The following is a 24,450-nucleotide window of genomic DNA, read 5'->3' on the forward strand; positions in this document are numbered from 1 at the left end:
GTACACTACTGTCTGGCCACATGGCAGTGTTCAGAAGGGAAGGAGCGCCACTTAGCTATTTGAATACAGATCTTGCTGGAATAGGTTAAAGACCCAATGTATTGAGAGCATTATTCGTGGTCACTTGACAGCTCAAAAGATGTCCACCATGAAAAAGCTTGGCACTATCTTCTCTGCTTTCCATATCCCAAAGATTGCCTTGCTCATGACCCTGTAACACCCTTACATGGAATCTGGACTTACAAAGGGACCCCTAGGCTTGGACCATGGTGTTACCTGCTATGCTGTGGTGTTAGATGGCGAGAAGAATAGTCAGGTAGCTGGGTCAGAACTAGAAGGACAGAATACAGAATCAGAAGATGCGAGTAGTCAGTAAATGGGTCATGGTCTGAACAGGAAACAAATACACAAGTCGCTAGCTGAGCACAGAGGACTGAACCCGAGGAGAACAATGCTGTATCAGGCAGATTCTGACAATATGCTTTGAGCTTTAGTAGGGTGTGGTACTTTCCAATTGGCTGTAGTAGCGAGTAGATTTTTCCAGCTGAACTGCAGGAACAGATCCCAGATGAGATTGGACACATCAAATGCAGAAGCCCTAATATAACTAAATGACAGAAAACCAGAACAGTCTAAATCCCCACAAAGTGATTCCATTTCATAAATTAATTCACTGAGGGTTAGAATCCTTAGGAGGAGTGAATATTTTGACTCCACAGCCACTTTTTGTAAATTAACACACGGTGGATGTTGGAGAGTGAAAAATTACACACTTGCCATTTTATTACCCAACAGATAGTGCTCAAATTCTGCTTCAGGAGACACACACTATAAATTAAGTGGGTTCTACTCACTATAGTATTGCTAAATACAGTGATACTAAATGTTGTTTGAGCACACTGGAAGACTCAGAAGTGAGAGCTGATTTTGCTGAATTGGTTTATGGAAACCTTGTTGCTTTTCAATAGCCTTTGAGCTACTAACAGTGTGGGAACCTCTGCTTTTCCATTGACAGATAATAGACCTGAGTGGGGACTTGTCTTTTGTGAGAGAATTGGTATTTTTTTCGCTTACATAACACTAGTTTCTTTTTATTTGATATTTGGGAGGCATAATGAACAAGCAGTTGAACACCATGCATTACTGGTTCATCCAACAAGGTTTTCTATTAGACTGTGAACTGTCGTTGTCTTGGTAGTGATGTTGGAGAGTGGAAAATTACACATTTGCCATTTTATTACCCAACATATAGTGCCAAAATTGTGCTTCAGGAGACACACACCATAAATTCTCGCTATAGTATTGCTAAATACAGGGATCCTAAATGTTGTTTGAGCACACTGCAAGACTGTCATTGTCTTAATAAATAATTAAAGTTTTTTTACATAGCTTGCCATTTTTATGGATAGTTTAAGTAGAAATGTTCAAAAATATAAAACTCAAGGATATTTTATTAAAAAATAGTTTTTTTCTTAGCAGATGACTGGACCAGATTAGAGGGACAGCTAATATCTTCAATTTTTAAATCCGATGATCTTGAGATCCTACAAGATAAAACTGAAATGATTGCTATTACTCCAGACATACCATCCTCCATTTACAGCAAAGATCTGTCATCCGATCCTATGAAGCAGGTCCCTTCTGATTTATTACCGACTACTAAGGAAAATCAAAGTCCAAAAAGAGGCAATAAAAAACAAACTTCTCCTAATGCAAAAAAGCCATTTTCATGTTCAGAATGTGGGAAATATTTTACATGGAAATCACATTTTGTTACTCACCAGAGAATTCACAGAGGAGCTAAATCTTTTTCATGTTCAGAATGTGAGAAATGTTTTAAACATAAATCAGCACTTGATATACACCAGAGAACTCACACAGGGGAGAAGCCTTTTTCCTGTTCGGAATGTGGGAAATGTTTTGCACAGAAAGCAAATTTTGTTACCCACCAGAGAACTCACACTGGGGAGAAGCCTTTTTCCTGTTCGGAATGTGGGAAATATTTTGCACTGAAATCAACTTTTGTTACCCACCAGAGAACTCACACAGGGGAGAAGCCTTTTTACTGTTCAGAATGTGGGAAATATTATGCAAATAAATCAAGTTTTGTTACCCACCAGAGAACTCACAAAGGGGATAAGCCTTTTTCCTGTTCAGAATGTGGGAAATGTTTTAATCAGAAATCCGCTTTTGATATCCACCAGAGATCTCACACAGGGGAGAAGCCTTTTTCCTGTTCAGAATGTGGGAAATGTTTTATTCAGAAATCGGCTCTCGATAGCCACCAGAGAGCTCACACAGGGGAGAAGCCTTTTTCCTGTTTAGAATGTGGGAAATATTATGCAACTAAATCAAGTTTTGTTACCCACCAGAGAACTCACAAAGGGGATAAGCCATTTTCCTGTTCAGAATGTGGGAAATGTTTTAATCATAAATTCGCTCTTGATATCCACCAGAGATCTCACACAGGGGAGAAACCTTTTTCCTGTTCAGAATGTGGGAAAAGTTTTAATCATAAATCGATTCTTGATCGCCACCAGAGAACTCACACAGGGGAGAAGCCTTTTTGCTGTTCAGAATGTGGGAAATGTTTTAAAAATAAATCAGAGTGTGTTAATCACCAGAGAATCCACACAGGAGAGAAGCCTTTTTCATGTTCAGAATGTGGGAAATGTTTTGCACGTAAATCACAGTTTGTTACCCACCACAGAACTCACACAGGGGAGAAGCCTTTTTCCTGTTCAGAATGTGGGAAATGTTTTAACAATAAACCAGATCTTGTTATGCACCAGAGAACCCACACAGGAGAGAAGCCTTTTTCATGTTCAGAATGTGGGAAATGTTTTGCACGTAAATCACAGTTTGTTTCCCACCAAAGAACTCACACAGGGGAGAAGCCTTTTTCCTGTTCAGACTGTGGAAAATGTTATTCACAGAAAGCACATTTGGTTGTCCATCAGAGAACTCACACAGGGGAGAAGCCTTTTTCCTGTTCAGAATGTGGGAAATGTTTTATCAATAAATCAGATTGTGTTAAGCACCAGATAATTCACACAGGAGAGAAGCCTTTTTCCTGTTCAGAATGTGGGAAATGTTTTATCAATAAATCAGATTGTGTTAAGCATCAGATAATTCACACAGGAGAGAAGCCTTTTTGCTGTTCAGAATGTGGGAAATGTTTTAATAGTAAAAAAGATTGTGTTAAGCACCAGAGAATTCACACAGGGGAGAAGCCTTTTTCCTGTTCAGAATGTGGAAAATGTTTTGCACAGAAATCAAATTTGGTTGTCCATCAGAGAACTCACACAGGGGAGAAGCCTTTTTCCTGTTCAGAATGTGGGAAATGTTTTAACAATAAATCAGATTGTGTTAAGCACCAGATAATTCACACAGGAGAGAAGCCTTTTTGCTGTTCAGAATGTGGGAAATGTTTTAACAGTAAATCATATTGTGTTAAGCACCAGAGAATTCACACATGAGAGAAGCCTTTTTCCTGTTCAGAATTCGGGGAAATGTTTTAATCGGAAAGCGCTTCTTGTTAGACATCAGAGAAGCCTTTTTCATTTTCTTAATATGGGAAATATTTTACTTGCAAATCAACTGTTAATAAACATCAGAGAGGGGAGAAGCCTTTTTTATGTTCATAATGTTGGAATAGTTTTATCCAAAATCGGATCTTCTTAAATGGGTTGTCTCTTGTCATTCCTCATGTTTGCTGACAAAAGGATAAAACTAAACGTTATTAATTCCAGTTGTAAAACTATACCCATAATTCACCCCCTGAAGGTTAGTCAGAAAGTGAGTAATAGAAAAACATATACCCCACATCTCGGAATATAGGGTGCAGTGACGTTTATACACTCGTCTCCAAGCCTCTCATTTCTACGGGTTTCATCGACCTCACCAAAGACGTCTCATCAGGAGACTTTTTTGCAAATTATGGTGGAAAATATGTATTTGGTCATTAACAAAAGTTCATCTCAATATTTTGTTATATATCCTTTGGTGGCAGTGACAGAGGTCAAACTTTATCTGTAAATCTTCACAAGGTTGGCACACACTGTTGGTGGTATGTTGGCCCATTCCTCCATGATCCTCCTTTAGAGCAGTGATGCTTTGGGCCTGTTGCTGGGCAACACTGAATTTCAACTCCCTCCAAAGGTTTTCTATGGGTTTGAGATCTGGAGACTGGCTAGGCCACTCCAGGACCTTCATATGCTTCTTACGAAGCCACTCCTTCGTTGTCCTGGTGGTGTGCTTGGGATCATTATTATGCTGAAAGACCCAGCCATGTTTCATCTTCAATGCCCTTGCTTATGGAAGGAGGTTTGCACTCAAAATCTCACGATACATTCATTCTATCATGTACACGAATCAGTCGTCCTTGTCCCTTTGCAGAGAAACAGACCCAAAGCATGATGTTGCCACCAGCATGCTTCACAGTAGGGATGGTGTTCTTTAGATGCAACTCAGCATTCTGTCTCCATACATGACAAGTTGTGTTTCTACCAAACAGTTCTACTTTGGTTTCATCAGACCATATGACATTCTCCCAATACTCTTCTGGATAATCCAAATGCTCTCTAGCAAACTTCAGATGGACCCAGACATGTACTGGCTTAAGCAGGGGGACACGTCTGTCCCTGGCGGCATAGTGTGTTACTGATGGTAGCCTTTGTTACGGTGGTCACAGCTCTATGCAGGTCATTCACTATGTCCCCCCGTGTGGTTCTGGGATTTTTGCTCACTTTTCTTGTGATCATTTTGACCCCACAGGCTGAGAATTTGCGTGGAGCCCCAGATCAAGGGAGATTATCAGTGGTCTTTTATGTCTTCCTTTTTCTTATTATTGCTCCCACAGTTGATTTCATCAAACCAAGCTGCTTGCCTATTGCAGATTCAGTCTTTCCAGCCTTGTGCAGGGCTACAATTTTGTTTATGATGTCCTTCAACAGCTCTTTGTTCTTCACCATAGTGGAGTTTGGAGTGTGACTGTTTGAGGTTGTGGACAGGTATCTTTTATACTGATAAGTTTAAACAGGTGCCATTACTACAGATAATGAGTGGAGGACAGAGGAGCCTCTTAAAGAAGAATTTACCGATCTGTGAGAGCCAGAAATCTTGCATGTTTTTAGGTGACCAAATACTTATTTTCCACCATAATTTGCAAAAACAAATCTTGCCAAATCAGGCAAGGTGATTTTCTGGATTTGTTTCCTCATTTTGTCTCTCGTAATTATGGTCTACCTATGATGTCATTTACAGGCCTCTCTCATCTTTTTAAGTGGGAGAACATGCACAATTGGTGGCTGACAAAAAAGTTCATTTTTTTCTCATTAATGTACACTCTGCACACCATCATGACTGAAAAAAAAACAGAAATTTTGGCAAATTTATTAAAAAAGAAAAACTGAATTATCACATGGTCATAAGTACCGTCCTTTTCACTTTATAAGACGCTCCGGATTATAAGAAGCATCCCAAATTTTGAGGAGAAAAATAGGAAATTTTGTTTTAATAAAATGATTGTGCTTCTTATAATCCATGAGTCTTATTTCTTACTGGGGGTGGTGGCTGCGGGGAAGCGGGTTCCCAGGGTCGCTGCTGGAGGAGGCAGGAGTGGGGTGATGCTGCAGGCCAGAGGCTGCGATGAAGGGGTGTCCGTCCGGCAGTGCTATGGGTGTCCAGCGCTGCTGCTCGGTGCTCTGCAGTTGTCTCCGGTGCCCAGCGGTGCTGTGGGTGCCTGGCGCTGCTGCTCGTTGCTCTGCTGGTGTCTGGTGTTGCGGGTTCCTGACCGGTACTGTCCGGTGCTGCTGTGGTGGTCTCAGGTGCTTCCCGAGCTCTGCCAACATTTTGTGAAAGGCCAGTCCCATGGTTTCCTGTGAGGTGGACTCCGGGAAAATGGCCGCCCAGTGGACGGCACATACGCAGATGGAGATCTCGGCACAGAGATTTCAGCAGATGAGATTTCAGCACTGAAATCTCACCTCCCAAGAGCTCGGTGCCTAGATCTCCTGCGCATGCGCTGCTCCCCCGGCTGCCATTTTCCTTGAGTCCACCACACAGGAAACCATAGGACTGCCGGATTGAGCACCGGAGACCGCCGCAGCAGCAGCATCGAGCATCGGGCAGCACCGGCCACGAACCCGCACACCAGCAGAGCATCGGACAGCAGCGCCGGACACCTCCGCAGTGCCACTAGGCACCGGAGACATCCGCAGAGCAATGGACAGCAGTGCCAGACACCAGCAGCAACGCCGGACACCCCTTCATCCCAGCCTGTGGCCTGCAGCAGCGGTAACGGTAAGGTACATGGGGAAAAAGTGCGTCTTATAATCCAAAAAATACGGTATTCAGACCCTTTGCTCAGGCACTCATATTTAAGTCACATGCTGTCCATTTCCTTGTGATCCTCCTTGAGATGGTTCTACTCCTTCATTGGAGTTCAGCTGTGTTTAATTAAACTGATAGGACTTGATTTGGAAAAGCACATACCTGTCTATATAAGACCTCACAGTACATGTCAGTCCAAATGAGAATCAAAAGGTCAAAGGAACTGGCCAGAGAGCTCAGAGACAGAATTGTGGCACGGCACAGATCTGGCCAAGGTTACAAAATAATTTCTGCAGTACTCAAGGTTCCTAAGAGCACAGTGACCTCCATAATCCTTAAATGGAAGAAGTTTGGGACCACCAGAAGTCTTCCTATACTTGGCCGTTCAGCCAAACTGAACAAATATGGGAGAAGAGCCTTGGTGAGAGAGGTAAAGAAGGACCCCAAGATCACTGTGGCTGAGCTCCACAGATGCATTAGGGAGATGGGAGAAAGTTCCACAAAGTCAATTATCACTGCAGCCCTCCACCAGTGGGGCCTTTATGGCAGAGTGGCCCAACAGAAGCCTCTCCTTAGTGCAAGACATATGAAAGCCTGCATTGAGTTTGCTAAAAAAAAAAACACATGAAGGACTCCCAGACTATGAGAAATAAGATTCTCTGGTCTGATGAGATGAAGATATAACTTTTTGGTGATAATTCTAAGCGGCATGTGAGGAGAAAACCAGGCACTGCACATCACGTGCCCAATACAATCCCAGCAGTGAAACATTTTGGTGGCAGCATCATGCTGTGGGGGTGTTTTTGCTGCAGGGATAAGACGACTCGTTGCAATTGAAGGAAACATGAATGAGGCCAAGTACAGAGATATTCTGGATGAAAACCTCTTCCAGAGTATTCTGGATCAGACTTGGTCAAAGGTTCACCTTCCAACAACACAATGACCCTGAGCGCACAGCTAAAATGACAAAGGAGTGGCTTCAGAACAACTCTTAAACCATTCTTGACAGGCCCAGTCAGAGCCTTGATGTAAACCCAATTGAGCATCTCTTGAGAAACCTGAAAATGGCTGTCCATCATCATTCACCTTCCAAACTGACGGAACTGGAGAGGATCTGCAAGGAAGAATGGTGAGGATACCCAAAATCCAGGTGTGAAAAACTTGTTGCATCATTCAAAAGAAGACTCATGGCTGCACTAGCTGAAAAGGGTGTTTCTATTCAATACTGAGCAAAGGTTCTGAATATTTATAACCATGTGATATTTCAGTTTTTCTTTTTTAATAAATTTGCAAACATTTCTACATTTCTGTTTTTTTCAGTCAAGATGGTGTGTGGAGTGTACATTAATGAGAAAAAAATGAACTTTTTTGAATTTACCAAATGGCTGCAATGAAACAAAGAGTGAAAAAATGTAAAGGGGCCTGAATACTTTCTATACCCTCTGTATCAGTAAAAATAACTCCTCTTTAGTAGATAAAGTTTAAAAGAATTGCACCATTTTCCGATACCCGTCACGTCTCCATTTTTCATAATCTCAGGTTGGGTGAGGGCTTATTTTTTGTGTGCCAAGCTGATGTTTTTAATGGATACCATGTTGGTGCAGATACTATCTTTTGGTCACCCTTTATTGCATTTTAATGCAATGCTGCTGCGACCAAATAAAGGAATTCTGGCATTTTGACATTTTTTTTCTCATTACGCCATTTAGCGATCAGGTTAATTATTTTTTTAGATTGATAGATCGGGCGATTCTGAATGCTGCTATATCAAATATGTGTATGTTTGGTTTTTTTATTGTTTTATTTAGAATGGGGCAAAAGGGGGGGTGATTTTATATATTTTTTAATATTTTTAAAAACAATCTTTTTTGCTTTTGGCATTGTGAACATATACAGCATTGTATCTTAATTAACCAGTTGACTATTTTTTAGCAAACAACGAATAATAGAATGCTATCTGTATATTGGCTTTAAATTTAAGTTTTGATTTCAGGTTGGTCAAGAAAACAGACTTTTGTTTGTGTAAGCCTGTAATATTGACTTTCATTGTGTGCTTATCCTTAATTCACTACTGATGTTTGCTGATATGATAATTATGCATTGTGTTATGGAGCCAGTTTGTTGACTTCTAAAGAAGAGAAGGAAAAACTGCAAATTGTTTAACTAATCAAGTAATCCTACTTGATCTCATCTCCATTCTTACCCTTTATGTAAATGCTGAATGAAGGACACTTGTTAAGTCTAAAAATAGGTTACATGCCTCTGATAAAGAGACTGAGAGAGAAACAGCCAGAGAGTTTCTGCCAAGACATCTATACATCCAAAGGACAAGAGACAGTACAGCAGCCACAACATCTTCACAAGGGACTTGGATCTATCATTCTATAGGAAACAACCTAGGGGTTTTCAGCCTTGGTTGGAAGAATACAGAACTGCTCCATTGACCATCACTGAACCATGGAGAAGCCAGGTTGTGATCCTCAGATCAACTGTCCTTGTACCTTGTATGGACTCAATGGACTGTCATCTTCCTACACTTGTTATCTCCTCTCTGTGTGCATGCCACATGTGGCGTAGTCGACCCTGAAAGATGGAGCCAAGTTGTGATCCTTGAATCAACTAGCCTTGTACCTTGTATGAACTGTCATCTTCCTACGCTTGTCATTACCTCCCCTCTGTGTGTGCCAAAGGTGGGGTAGCGACCCTTGAAGTCAAAGCAGCTATTTTCCCAGTGAGTCCATGGAAGGGTGAGTGTCATCATCCAGGCCGGGGTTTGTTTGTTGGCTCGTCTGCCCACTCTCGCCATCTAGTGGCATCTGCACTGCTGCACTGTGGTGTGACACTAAGCGCAACCTCTCTTCCTTCACCAGCTCCCCCTGGTGAAGGTTGTGCACACTGCGCTGCAGTGGCATTACAGTGAGACTCTATCCTGGGCTCCATCTTGGGTATTGTGCTGGGACTGTTCTATGTGTTATCTGCCTGTTTTGTGGTTCAATAAAGCATTGGTACACTGTTTTACCCTCATCCTATGTTGTCTGAGTAGCGTTTTGCCCATGTTAAAAGGAGAGCAGGGGGGCGTGGCCTGGGTTGCTGCAAGGACGGACGTGTGCTTCATTAGCTCCCATCCCCAGGCCAAAAAACCTATTAATTACTGATCTAAAAAAATCAATTAAGCATAAAATCAGCCGGGAACTGCTTCCCCCTGTGCCCCAAGGGAAACGAACAGCAGTGGTTGTCCAGGAGGCTACGGAAAGCTCCTGGAAGAGTGAGCCCTGTGGTTGCCGCTTGTAGGGGCCTCGTGAGAACGGGATCCATCCCAGGCCCCGCTGGAACAGTGCCGCAGGTCTCCCCCATTAATAACGCCTGACTGCAATACTCACCGGATCCTGTGGTTGCTCCGACCATACGTCCGCGGTCATTGCACAGATGAGCTGTCTTCACGGCCACAGTTGAGAGGAGCGGCGCCCGTGGGGGTGAGTCCTGCTGCGATGCGACAGCGGCGCCTGTGGCTACCTGCCCTGCTGAACCTGGCTTGCCTCGACACCTGGGTGGCGTGCAGCAAGAGGAGTGAGACATACTGAAGATCCCTCATTCCTCCGATAGAGGTGCGAGGCGCAGTATGGAATGGGGCCCCTCCCCATCGGTGCTTCCATGAGGCCGTCTCCATTTTCCCTTGCAATAACCACTGTGGGACATGATACAGTTTTTTCTTTTTTCAGTGCAGAGTACACTGCCTCATTTAGACCCAGACTGATCTTAAAGCTGAATTTAGACATAAATAAAAACAAGGTACCTCACAATGCAACTAAAATATCACCCAGGTCTGAGGCACTATACATATATACTTCTTACTATACCACACTGCTATGGATACTCATAATCATGATGACAGTAGTACATAGTAGCCTGAACCCTTATTGTAATATCACATGCCACCACTGGTAAGCCATACCTAAGTGGGAGACATACAAGGAGTCCTTCTTACAAATTCCAAATCCAATCAGAGTCCCCTAAGTGCGGGTATATATGTGTAGAAATGAGTATAAGTATATTTACCAAGTGGCGTGCCGAAGCCTGAGCGATTGTCCCACCCCGACGCACGTTTCACCTGTTCTTCTTCCGGGGAGGTAAGAAGGACTCCTTGTATGTCTCCCACTTAGGTATGGCTTACCAGTGGTGGCATGTGATATTACAATAAGGAGTGTAGTAAAGCACGGCACTCTGGGTATCTGGGAGGTGCTCAAGTTAGGTATCCAACCCGTGGTACATAGGCAATAATATATTTGGCACTCAGGAGAATTTTGTGGTGAAGTAAAACATGATTTATTCAGTGCATCCAGTTCAACATGAACGTTTTCGGTCCCAACATAGGACCTTCATCAGACAGGATTTTTGAACACTGCAATATACATATACAAAAATAACAAAAAAGATTTTTTAGAGACAAATTGCAGAAAACATGATGCACATTAAGGTTACAAATGCATTCTCATTAGAAATATATGGCACAAAAAACCAAACATCACTGGTAGATTTACCAAAACACAACAACAATGGTGACGGACTTGGTGAATCCTGATTTGGTGAGCCGTGAGTGGTGAGTTTCATAGTGGGGATACAGCGGGCTGTGAATGTGTTGATGAACGGATAAACGACAAGATCATCATGCTTAGGCCTGGGTGGTGGCCCGCCAGAGTGGGGAATTAATTGGTGACAATGCCCCAGGATCATGCGGGGTAAGCTGCCTAAAACACAAGAACACAGATGCATAACGTATGTGACAAACATCAGATAGTACGTGAAGGTATGTACAGATATCAAGCTGCCAAAATTGAGAATAAGTGCTGGAATATAGCATAAGGTCACCATGATGAGTGGTGACCTTGAAGTGTGACCATCTGAGCTGCCTAAGGGTTGTAGTGGGTGGTGTGGCTATCGAACCCCTGATGATGTGATGAGGGTAGGCGAGAGATGTTCCCCCCACACATATATACAGTGTGGTATAAGTACCTGGACTACACAACGTGTCTGAATGGGCCCACACGTGGTTCTAATATCAGACCGGGTCCAGGAGGTGTAGTACGGCCTATAACAATAAGGAAAATCACATATGGCCAGTGAGGGTAAATGCCAGGAGGTATAAATGAGGGTAAATGCCAGGAGGTATTAATGATGACCCATGGCGAGTGCTAGATGCAAGGACACATTACCTTTAGCAGAAAAAATGAGGAAGCGCTGTGGACAGGCGAGATACTCGCTGATGTGGGGAGCGCTGCAGGGAAAAAGGTGGTTTCAAATAAATGAGGAGTCCTGGATGTACAAACAAGACAGGGGGACCAACGGAATAGCCTAGCGTCGCCATACCTGGTGCTGCTGCGATTCGAAAGCGCCGTGCTGCAGGGAGCCCTCCCGGAGAAGCTGGCTTACCAGCGGTACTTCCGGGTTAAATGCTCGTCGGCAGGGGGTCAGCTGACCCGCTGCGTCATCGGCGTCACGTGACAGGTGCCGGGCGCGCATGCGCCGGACCAGTGGCTGTCACAAGGGGCGTACAGGGCGCAAATGCAGAGCCAAGTTTTTCTATGTGTTGAGACTATAGGATGTTACAATATAGGAGAGCCGGAGTGTTAATAAAGCTACCGTATGAAAGAGTTTTGTGTACAAAGGGGGATTGTTAGTCACAGGTTGATAACATAATGGGACCCCATGTAGACTTAAGGAGTTTTAAGGGGTTTTAAACCGTCTGAACTCTAGGGGGATCCAAAACGGGCGGTCACATAATTTTAATATAGAGACAATATTAATACTCTATATTGCTATGGCATGACTTAGATATACTGTACCATGTGAAGAATGGATGGTGCTCGGTGCATAGAAGTGCAGCTAACGGTTCTGTGAGGATATAAAACAAGGAAAATAAAATCAGTACAGCATGATAAACATAGCCGAAATTACAGTACAATCTTCACAGTAATTTTACAAAAAAGCTGAGACGTCGTAGTCCCTATTCAGTCCCTTGGGTTCTAAAGTCTGCAACGTATAAATCCAGAATGCTTCTCTTTTCTGGAGCATTTTAATACGGTTCTGGCCCCTTCTAGGGACAGCAATTTGTTCCAGAACCTGGAAACGAAGTTGAGCAATGCTGTGATTTTTCTCGGAAAAATGATGTGGGAGGGGAAGGTGAGTCTTATTGCATCGGATCGTGGACTTGTGTTGAGCCACTCTATCCCTCACCATTTGGGTGGTCTCCCCCACATATGCCAAACCACATGGGCACTTTATGAGGTATACCACAAACGTGGATTCACAGGTGTAGAATCCTTTTATGGGAATCGCCTTCCCAGTTTGTGGGTGAAAGACACAGGGGCCCTTCTGTATGTTACTGCATTGAAGACAATTCAAGCAGGGGAACGTGCCCTGTCTTTGGGTTTGAAGGAAAGTTTGTCTAGGGACCACTGTGCTTGAACCAATGTCTGCCTTCACCAGTTTGTCTTTAAGATTCCTTGCCCGCTTGAAACATGAGAGAAAGGGCTTACTGAATTCCGGGATATTGGGGTAACTACTTTTTAGGATATTCCAATGTCTTCTAATGGTAGACTGCACTAAACCGGAAAACGGATGGAAGGTGGAGACAAAAGGAATCCTTTTCTGATCGTCTATTGGTCTAGTGTTGGAAAGGTTTCTTTTGGCCTCTGTTAGAACTCCCCGAGGGTACCCCCTCTTGATGAACTTCTGTTCCATTTCGGTGAGTCTGATTTTTTTGATTTCCCTGTCAGAGACAATTCTCTCTATCCTATGAAACTGTGATTTCGGAATGGAGTTCTTAACTGAGGGTGGGTGGCAGCTCGTGAAGTGAAGGAGGCCATTGCGATCAGTTGGTTTGGTGAACAAGTCAATTGCTAGGGTGCCGTCTCTTTCCTTATATACCAGGGTGTCCAGAAAGCTAATTCTGTGTGTGTCATGATGTCTAGAGAATTTAAGTTCGGGCCAGATGTTATTGATGTGTTGGTCAAAGGAAAGGAGTGACTCAATGGGGCCATCCCAGATACAGAATATGTCGTCGATGTATCTCCGCCACACCCTACAGTGGTCTTTAAACGGGATGATCGTACACGTAATCGTTCTCAAAGGCTGCCATATAGGCCACGGCATAGGGGGGCGCTACGTTCGCTCCCATTGCAGTGCCTTGTTGTTGGGCATAGAAAGTGTCCTGCCACATGAAGTAATTTTCTTTAAGTACTAAACCTAAAAGGTCAGCACAGAGATGACGTATTTTAATGTCTACTTTATTCTCACTCAAGAGTCTGTCCGTGGCTGCCAGGCCTTTCTCATGTACTATTGACGTGTACAGACTGTTGACGTCCCAGGTGATTAGTAGGGAGGACGGGGCTATGGGGCCTAAGGACCTAATGACCTGTATGAAGTCATTGGTGTCCAACACAAAGGAACGTGTGGTTTTGATTAGCGGTGTCAAAATCATTTCAAGCACCATGGATAGAGGTGACAAGACAGAGTCGGTCAAGGACACAATGGGCCTGCCCGGTGGTTTGTTTAATCGTTTATGAATTTTAGGCAAAATGTAAAAAATAGGAGTGATGGGATCTTTTTTGATAAGGAATTCCCTCATTTTGCTGTCGATAGTCCTATGTTGGTACCGAAAACGTTCATGTTGAACTGGATGCACTGAATAAATCATGTTTTACTTCACCACAAAATTCTCCTGAGTGCCAAGTATATTATTGCCTATGTACCACGGGTTGGATACCTAACTTGAGCACCTCCCAGATACCCAGAGTGCCGTGCTTTACTACACTACATATTGAATCCGTTCACGAGCACCTAGGACGATGTCAAGTGAAACCTTCTCCTTTAACGCAACAGAAGCGGCGGACATTCTCTCCAAAGTAACCGCTCCAAGCGACTTCCTACAAATCCCCACGAAAGAGTTAAAGAATCGTGATCTGGAACGTGAGTCCAGAAGAGCAGTCAACCTGGAACTGCATATCGTCACTATAGCTGAGTACCTCCGAGTCCAGAGGATCCCACGGGGCCTACGGGTCTCTCTTCAACCGACCTTCTTCAGGGAAGATAAAGATTACTGCACCAAGTTTGAACATATCCTGAACAAATGTTCAGCAGATCTAATGACTCTAACTCTGTCCTACCTCCAAAAGAACCTGGAAACGGTGAACAATCAAATAAGTGCCATAGAAAACCAACTGATCAGTACCATGCCCCAGGAAGAGTTCCAGGAACTCAAACTGAAGAATCAAGATCTCTTGAAGTCACACAGAATGGAAGTAGAAAAGAGGAAAAGGTCAAAATTTTTACGGGATACCGAGGACTACCTACAGAACCGGGTCTATCAGTGGCGAGATACTCGCCATTCTTCCAGACGACACAGCTCTTTAAGTTCATCTGGCTCTATCGACAGCAGACCTGGCACCTCAAACTCTTCCACTTTCCACTCTTCTTCTTTTTTAGGGCACAATCGTGGCCGTCAAAGGGGAAAACGAGGCGGGGGGACCAATGCCGCCGGGGAAACCAGAAACCAGATGGCGACACGCTCGCAGGTAAGGACCTCCCGCTGGTAGTTAACATCTCTTCAAAAATCCTGGACACACATCAGTTGGCTGTACTCCAGAAAGGTTTATCCTTCTGCCCAATGTACAAGTTCAACTCGTTCGAACTCAATATGGACCTACAGAGGTTTTTCCGGAACCTCAGATTGCGTGTCCACTTTTCGGAATTGCCTCCTGCATTGAATCCTTCAAGGCAGGACAAGACCTCACTTGAACTTCACGATCTGGGGCTACGAACCCGCAGTGAGTACATGCCTCCACGATCCAACCCACCAGTGGAAACTTTCGTTTCCCTCGTCGAAAGAGACATTCATAACCTGACTCGCGATATGGACCGGGGGAAGTTCCGGTTCCAGACTAATCTTTCACTTTCAGAGAAACTCTCGTTGGAGCAACTAGCGTCAGATAAGTCTCTCATAATCAAACCAGCTGATAAGGGTGGGGCGACAGTGATCATGGACAGGACTGACTACCTTGAGGAGGTCACTAGACAATTAAATGACACCACGGTTTATAAAGTAATACCCCACAATCCCCTAAACCGACTGATCCAACAAATTGCACCGATTATAGACTTTCATTTTCAAACTGGTATTATCGACAGCAAAATGAGGGAATTCCTTATCAAAAAAGATCCCATCACTCCTATTTTTTACATTTTGCCTAAAATTCATAAACGATTAAACAAACCACCGGGCAGGCCCATTGTGTCCTTGACCGACTCTGTCTTGTCACCTCTATCCATGGTGCTTGAAAAGATTTTGACACCGCTAATCAAAACCACACGTTCCTTTGTGTTGGACACCAATGACTTCATACAGGTCATTAGGTCCTTAGGCCCCATAGCCCCGTCCTCCCTACTAATCACCTGGGACGTCAACAGTCTGTACACGTCAATAGTACATGAGAAAGGCCTGGCAGCCACGGACAGACTCTTGAGTGAGAATAAAGTAGACATTAAAATACGTCATCTCTGTGCTGACCTTTTAGGTTTAGTACTTAAAGAAAATTACTTCATGTGGCAGGACACTTTCTATGCCCAACAACAAGGCACTGCAATGGGCGCGAACGTAGCGCCCCCCTATGCCGTGGCCTATATGGCAGCCTTTGAGAACGATTATGTGTACGATCATCCCCTGTTTAAAGACCACTGTAGGGTGTGGCGGAGATACATCGACGACATATTCTGTATCTGGGATGGCCCCATTGAGTCACTCCTTTCCTTTGACCAACACATCAATAACATCTGGCCCGAACTTAAATTCTCTAGACATCATGACACACACAGAATTAGCTTTCTGGACACCCTGGTATATAAGGAAAGAGACGGCACCCTAGCAATTGACTTGTTCACCAAACCAACTGATCGCAATGGCCTCCTTCACTTCACGAGCTGCCACCCACCCTCAGTTAAGAACTCCATTCCGAAATCACAGTTTCATAGGATAGAGAGAATTGTCTCTGACAGGGAAATCAAAAAAATCAGACTCACCGAAATGGAACAGAAGTTCATCAAGAGGGGGTACCCTCGGGGAGTTCTAACAGAAGCCAAAAGAAACCTTTCCAACACTAGACCAATAGACGATCAGAAAAGGATTCCTTTTGTCTCCACCTTCCATCCGTTTTCCGGTTTAGTGCAGTCTACCATTAGAAGACATTGGAATATCCTAAAAAGTAGTTACCCCAATATCCCGGAATTCAGTAAGCCCTTTCTCTCATGTTTCAAGCGGGCAAGGAATCTTAAAGACAAACTGGTGAAGGCAGACATTGGTTCAAGCACAGTGGTCCCTAGACAAACTTTCCTTCAAACCCAAAGACAGGGCACGTTCCCCTGCTTGAATTGTCTTCAATGCAGTAACATACAGAAGGGCCCCTGTGTCTTTCACCCACAAACTGGGAAGGCGATTCCCATAAAAGGATTCTACACCTGTGAATCCACGTTTGTGGTATACCTCATAAAGTGCCCATGTGGTTTGGCATATGTGGGGGAGACCACCCAAATGGTGAGGGATAGAGTGGCTCAACACAAGTCCACGATCCGATGCAATAAGACTCACCTTCCCCTCCCACATCATTTTTCCGAGAAAAATCACAGCATTGCTCAACTTCGTTTCCAGGTTCTGGAACAAATTGCTGTCCCTAGAAGGGGCCAGAACCGTATTAAAATGCTCCAGAAAAGAGAAGCATTCTGGATTTATACGTTGCAGACTTTAGAACCCAAGGGACTGAATAGGGACTACGACGTCTCAGCTTTTTTGTAAAATTACTGTGAAGATTGTACTGTAATTTCGGCTATGTTTATCATGCTGTACTGATTTTATTTTCCTTGTTTTATATCCTCACAGAACCGTTAGCTGCACTTCTATGCACCGAGCACCATCCATTCTTCACATGGTACAGTATATCTAAGTCATGCCATAGCAATATAGAGTATTAATATTGTCTCTATATTAAAATTATGTGACCGCCCGTTTTGGATCCCCCTAGAGTTCAGACGGTTTAAAACCCCTTAAAACTCCTTAAGTCTACATGGGGTCCCATTATGTTATCAACCTGTGACTAACAATCCCCCTTTGTACACAAAACTCTTTCATACGGTAGCTTTATTAACACTCCGGCTCTCCTATATTGTAACATCCTATAGTCTCAACACATAGAAAAACTTGGCTCTGCATTTGCGCCCTGTACGCCCCTTGTGACAGCCACTGGTCCGGCGCATGCGCGCCCGGCACCTGTCACGTGACGCCGATGACGCAGCGGGTCAGCTGACCCCCTGCCGACGAGCATTTAACCCGGAAGTACCGCTGGTAAGCCAGCTTCTCCGGGAGGGCTCCCTGCAGCACGGCGCTTTCGAATCGCAGCAGCACCAGGTATGGCGACGCTAGGCTATTCCGTTGGTCCCCCTGTCTTGTTTGTACATCCAGGACTCCTCATTTATTTGATACCACCTTTTTCCCTGCAGCGCTCCCCACATCAGCGAGTATCTCGCCTGTCCACAGCGCTTCCTCATTTTTTCTGCTAAAGGTAATGTGTCCTTGCATCTAGCACTCGCCATGGGTCATCATTAATACCTCCTGGCATTTACCCTCATTTATACCTCCTGGCATTTACCCTCACTGGCCATATGTGATTTTCCTTATTGTTATAGGCCGTACTACACCTCCTGGACCCGGTCTGATATTAGAACCACGTGTGGGCCCATTCAGACACGTTGTGTAGTCCAGGTACTTATACCACACTGTATATATGTGTGGGGGGAACATCTCTCGCCTACCCTCATCACATCATCAGGGGTTCGATAGCCACACCACCCACTACAACCCTTAGGCAGCTCAGATGGTCACACTTCAAGGTCACCACTCATCATGGTGACCTTATGCTATATTCCAGCACTTATTCTCAATTTTGGCAGCTTGATATCTGTACATACCTTCACGTACTATCTGATGTTTGTCACATACGTTATGCATCTGTGTTCTTGTGTTTTAGGCAGCTTACCCCGCATGATCCTGGGGCATTGTCACCAATTAATTCCCCACTCTGGCGGGCCACCACCCAGGCCTAAGCATGATGATCTTGTCGTTTATCCGTTCATCAACACATTCACAGCCCGCTGTATCCCCACTATGAAACTCACCACTCACGGCTCACCAAATCAGGATTCACCAAGTCCGTCACCATTGTTGTTGTGTTTTGGTAAATCTACCAGTGATGTTTGGTTTTTTGTGCCATATATTTCTAATGAGAATGCATTTGTAACCTTAATGTGCATCATGTTTTCTGCAATTTGTCTCTAAAAAATCTTTTTTGTTATTTTTGTATATGTATATTGCAGTGTTCAAAAATCCTGTCTGATGAAGGTCCTATGTTGGGACTGAAAACGTTCATGTTGAACTGGATGCACTGAATAAATCATGTTTTACTTCACCACAAAATTCTCCTGAGTGCCAAGTATATTATTGCCTATATTACAATAAGGGTTCAGGCTACTATGTACTACTGTCATCATGATTATGAGTATCCATAGCAGTGTGGTATAGTAAGAAGTATATATGTATAGTGCCTCAGACCTGGGTGATGTTTTAGTTGCATTGTGAGGTACCTTGTTTTTATTTATGTCTAAATTCTGTTAATAAAGTTGTATATTTTGCATTCCTTGAGCCATGTTATGATTTTATATGGTTCTGTTGTTTCACTGAGTCTTACGGAATGGGACCAAGCATTTATTTGCTATAGGTCATATAGGATTAATATGTATGATCTTAAAGCTGGATGAAAGGTAGCCCTGCCACACATAAATATACGTTTGGATTGAAATGTTACTGTTTTTTCTTATTTTTATTTTTTTTTTACTTCATATTTACTTTCTCACTGATTCCTACGAAGACCTATGTTCCAACCTTCTGGCTGACACGAGCGACACCTACTGTTCAGTCTGCAAAAAGTCGCTCATGTCATTAACCCCTTCCCAACCTGTGACGCCACGTAGGCGTCATGAAAGTCGGTGCCAATCCGACCTGTGGCGTCATGGCAGGATCGTGTTCCTGCAGGTCGGGTGAAAGGGCTAACTGAAATTTCACCATATCTGCAGAAACAGGGGGACTTGTACTTTAGACCAAGGGGGGTGGCTTTGCCCCCCCTTTGGCTATGATCGCCCTGGTGACCACTTTTTCACCACCCCCCAGATCTGATTGTATTTAGCGTCCATGTGACTTTTGTGTTATTACCTCATAATGGGACACTGGTCAGAATTGCAAAAAATGGCCAGGTCATTAAGGTCAAAATAGGCTGGGTCATGAAGGGGTTAAAATGGACAAATAATTGCCTCTAATATGTTCAAGTGGTGATCATACACTTAGTAGGAGGAGAGGATCATCACCGCGCTGCCGCAAGAAGAATTCCAGGAATAGTGAAAGTTCAACATGGTTTATTCAACGCATTTCAGGGTTCAGGCGACCCCTTCGTCAAGACATACCACTTACAATATACAGGAGTCAGAGAAGTCCAGGGTTTAAATACATTCTCACATTTGAAAAAACGGCACCAAAAGATCAGATGACACACAGTTTTAGAGTTCAGGGTCATCAGAAAGTTCAATTGTCCAAATCGGTGTTATCAAAAGAAATTAATAAGAAAGTATTTACTAAAAAGAATAATCTGTGCCTGAAAGAAAGACAGGCATTGAAAGCACTATCTACGAATAACACGATTAGAATCAGATCAGTGGACGAGGGGGAGGAACTGTAGTCCAAAACATATGTGATTATATTAAAAAAGCATGCAGAAGGGAGAAGAAGGACGCATGGTGGAGATCTCCAGCAAAAAGGAGATATAGGCTTTTCCCCGGCCTTAATCGAAACACAGACCACCAGATATTCTACACTAACATTCCTGGATCAAGTTGGACCCTCGGTCTGTGGCTTTTAGCGACGAGGAGTCGACACACCGGACCCTCAGACGCGAGGCGGCCCCGCAGCACAGCCGCGTAAGAAGCAGACCGGCAGAGTGAAGACACCGCGGGCCCTGCGGGAGGCACGGAGAGGACTGGCAAGCGGTGCACAGTAAAGAGCACGGCGGAAGAGAGACGACCACGGACCCTCCACTGAGCTGAGGGGGCGGTGAGGGAGAGGAAAGAGTGGCCTTCCCACCCTTGGATCTCAAACGGCACCCGAGCAGGGTGTGCCGCGGACGTGCCTAGCTGGAGCTCCTGCAGAAAAGACTCCAGGGAACACGCGGTCCGGGCCCCAGCGAGGTGGAGAGAGACCGAGGTAGGACTGGTATAAGTGGGACAGGGAGCCCCTGGAGCACCCGCCATTGTGTCTCTCGCTCCAGTTATTTTCCCGCCATTGGGAGGTGGATGCCATCTTGGGGACCGGCCCTTCCATAAAGAAGCACCCACATGACATGAACATACCTGGGGCTCTTGGTACACCTGTTCATTGATTTGCTCCTTGCCCCCTTTTCCCTGCTGCGGTCACTCTGCCGTTGTCTCCCACTGGATCATTGCTGTGCCTTTGTTATATTAATATTGGAAAACAACTTATCAGCATATCCTCTAATAGATCTACATTTTACAATCTTAGATCTCTGGCGACACCTAGTGCTGGAACTGACAATAACATCTGGGGGTTCTCCCTTTCCTCGCCTGAGGCACTGCACATGCTCCCCTCAACTCTAAGATCATAAACACCTGCACCTCGGAGGGGGCTTGCTGATGGGGGGGCCGTGACTAATGTGGTAATACTGCACCCCCACGTTCCCCTAAATATCTTCATGAGCAATCAATAGCAGCAGCAGACATTTTTGGGCAAAACTAAAAAGACTTCTGGACAACCCACAAGCTTACATGAGGAGCCTCTCTTGGAGGACATGAAACGGTTTCTAAACCAGCCACTCCAAACAAGGAACACGAGATCAACAATGTCGCAAGCCTCGCATAAAAAGAGTTCTACCTCAAAAGAGCCACAGACTTCACATGCCTCTCCTATAAAATCTACAGATAACAGTAAAGGAGATAAAGATTTACCTGAAGACATGAATATAACTGAACTAAGCAAATATATTAAAGCTCTCCCAACAAAAACAGACTTAGAAGGCTTTGCGTGCAGGCTTGAAAACTCGTACAAAAAGGAGATACATAACCTGCAGATGGAATTCACATCTTGTATAGAGGACGTGGAAAAGACGCAAGAACTTCATGCACACAGAGAAATCTTAATGGATCATACTATGAAACTGGAGGAAATGTCATCTGGTCTTGAAGATTTGGAAAACCGCAACAGGCGTAATAATCGAATACGAGGCCTTCCAGAATCAGTTAGTCCTCAGGACTTAGATCATACAGTTCAGAGAATATTTCTGGACATTCTTGGTGACTGCGAGGACAACACCATTGAATTTGACAGGATCTATAGATCCCTTGATCTTAAACCCACGTCTGACTCACGCCCCAGAGACGTCATCTGTAGGGTGCATTATTTCAGAATTAAGGAGGCCATCATGATGGCCTCTACGAAAAAGGGATCTTTCCAGTTTGAAGGCCAACCAATTCTACTCTTGTCAGACGTATCCAGACGTACCCTATTTTTGCGCAAAGCCTTGAAACCCCTGTTGGCGATTCTCAAAGAAAGAGATATCCCCTATAGATGGGGGTTCCCATTCCAACTAACAGCATTCAAAGGTGGCAAAAGCGCATATTTTCGTCCGATTGGGGACTTGGCTAACTTCCTAGGAACATTTCAACTTCTGCTAATTGATCTCCTAGAATGGCCCTTAACTCCAACACTTCCAGATGCTCCTCCGAGATGGCTTAAGGTCCCTCATTCTAAGAAACGACACACCAACGAGGGCCCTTCTGACCCTCCATGAAATCTTTTCCTCTTATCTCTATTTTTCTCTAGTTTCACTTAAGTTCCAGATTAGTACTGCAATGTGTTTAGATGCTCTGCTGCAGCTAAATGGGTCCTATGTCAACCTATTGTCAATTGGCTGAATCTCCTGGCTAAGCTGAGAGACTTATTGTGGGTTTGCCAAGGGGGTTTGGTCTTGATTTCAGAACATTTGAGCATATCGTGTCACGAATGTCATTACTGCTTTTAGTTTTCTGTTAATATGCAGGACACCTTGACCCTGTTAGGGTTATTATTATTTTGATTTGTTTAGACTTTATATGTTTGTAAGTTCTTGTTCATGGGACCTATTAAGTCCACGGGGAATTGGGGGGGGGGCGGTCAGTGCTCTCCTCGGTTTCCTTTTCCCATTTATGGTGCGCGGGCTGGGGGAGAGGAGGGAATTTTCTCTTCTCCTTTTTGCACCAACCACACAGATGCAAGATCAGATTTGGTGCGTCAACCTTAACGCACCTCTTTCTCTGTTCTTCGTGTTCTATTGCTTTCTCTTTACCCTACCTTCCCTCCTTCCCCATCGTTTTCTCCCTACCACTCTTGGCTGTCCTTTGTTTCAGCGGACGAGGCGCATGATTCCACGAGCTATTGGGAAAACTTTAGATAATGGATAAAATCAAATTCTACTCCTTTAACGTAAAGGGGCTAAATATCCCAGAAAAAAAGAAGGCGGGTCCTGTTTGATGGTCACAAACAACGGGTCTCTGTGTTACTGTTTCAAGAGACACATTTCAAAACTGGAGTAGTGCCACTCTGTATCACGAAAAATTATCCCAAATGGTATCATAGCCCAAACCCGTATTCTAAATCAAAGGGTGTTTCAATAGCTTTCCACAAGTCCTTTACGCCCGAGATCCTGGATTCTTTAATAGACAAAAATGGTAGATATATCTTTCTACTTATCACATGGGCAACATATAAACTTGTAATAGCTAACGTATATTTCCCAAACCAAGGGCAACAGAATTTTGGAGCTGACTGCAAAAGGCTCCTCGAGGAGTTTGCTGGCTCCTCTCCTGTGATACTTGGAGGCAACTTTAATATCCCAATGAGCCCTGCAGTGGACGTCTCTTCGGGTAAGTCTTCCTATTCTTCATCTTCTATTAATAAAATAAGATCCCAGTTGCGCAGTTTGAGACTGGTAGACGTCTGGAGGGTTCTTAATCCTACAGTCAAGGACTATAGTTTCTTCTCGAAAATCCATAATACCTATAGTAGGATAGACTATTTTTTTGTTTCACAAAAGTTGCTTGACCTACAGGTAAAGGCAGACATGGGGTCGATACTGTGGTCGGATCACGCACCTGTATACTTATCAATTTCACTTCATACTGCTTTGAGACCAGGCTTCTCCTGGCGTTTGAATGAAAATCTGCTTCAAGACCCCATATGTAAATCCGAGATTGAGCAGACAATTGCGGATTTCGTGACGGACCACGAGGAGGACACCACATTTCCCACTGTGAAATGGGAAGCTTTGAAAAGCGTAGTGAGAGGTGTTCTCATCTCCCATGGTGCTCGGTTGAAAAAGGAAAGAGCGGCGGAAATAATTAATTTAACAGAACAAATTCATCAACTAGAGAACCAACATAAACGAGATCTTGAGGCCAGTACATTTGCGCGGCTCTCATCAGTAAGGCAGAAATTGTTGACTATTTTAGATAAAAAATCTAAATATCTTAGGGAGAGACTCAGAAGCCGCTTCTACCAACTCGGCAATAAAAGTGGTAAACTTTTAGCCAGAGCTCTTAACCCACGTAATCCTAATACCTACATTCCTTTTATTAAAAACAGAGAAGGGAAAAAAAGTGTTCAACACTAGAGATATTCTTTCCAACTTCAGCGACTATTACAAATCCCTATATAATATAGCAGGACCTTATAAAGATGCACCATTACAATCTCTCCGTAATAAAATTAAGGCATACTTACAGGAAAATAAACTACCCATACTGCTTGAGGGCGACCTGGTTGATCTTGAAAGGGAATTCTCAATAGAAGAGGTTTCTGAAACCATTAGTGCCTTAAAACAAGGAAAGAACCCGGGCCCTGATGGGTTCTCAGCAGGCTTCTACAAGTCGTTCAGCTCACTGCTCAGCCCAATATTCCTGAAAGCTTGTAACTTTGTCTCTAAT

General features: G+C 44.0%; 1 protein-coding gene across 3 annotated transcripts in view; it reads left to right on the forward strand.

Annotated features, from left to right (window-relative positions):
- Positions 1–9,350, forward strand: part of LOC143767628 (uncharacterized) — a 120,533-nt gene extending 111,183 nt beyond the window's left edge. For 2 of the 3 annotated variants that reach the window (XM_077256064.1, XM_077256066.1), the window contains one exon: positions 1,477–9,350. In XM_077256064.1, coding sequence (XP_077112179.1) covers positions 1,477–3,479 — 2,003 coding nt within the window. In that variant the 3' untranslated portion in view covers positions 3,480–9,350. The remainder of the gene's footprint in view (positions 1–1,476) is intronic. The other variant, XM_077256065.1, reaches the window with a different exon arrangement.
- Positions 9,351–24,450: the final 15,100 nt, after the last annotated feature.

Source organism: Ranitomeya variabilis, chromosome 4, assembly GCF_051348905.1.
Source record: "Ranitomeya variabilis isolate aRanVar5 chromosome 4, aRanVar5.hap1, whole genome shotgun sequence".
NCBI lineage: Eukaryota > Metazoa > Chordata > Amphibia > Anura > Dendrobatidae > Ranitomeya > Ranitomeya variabilis.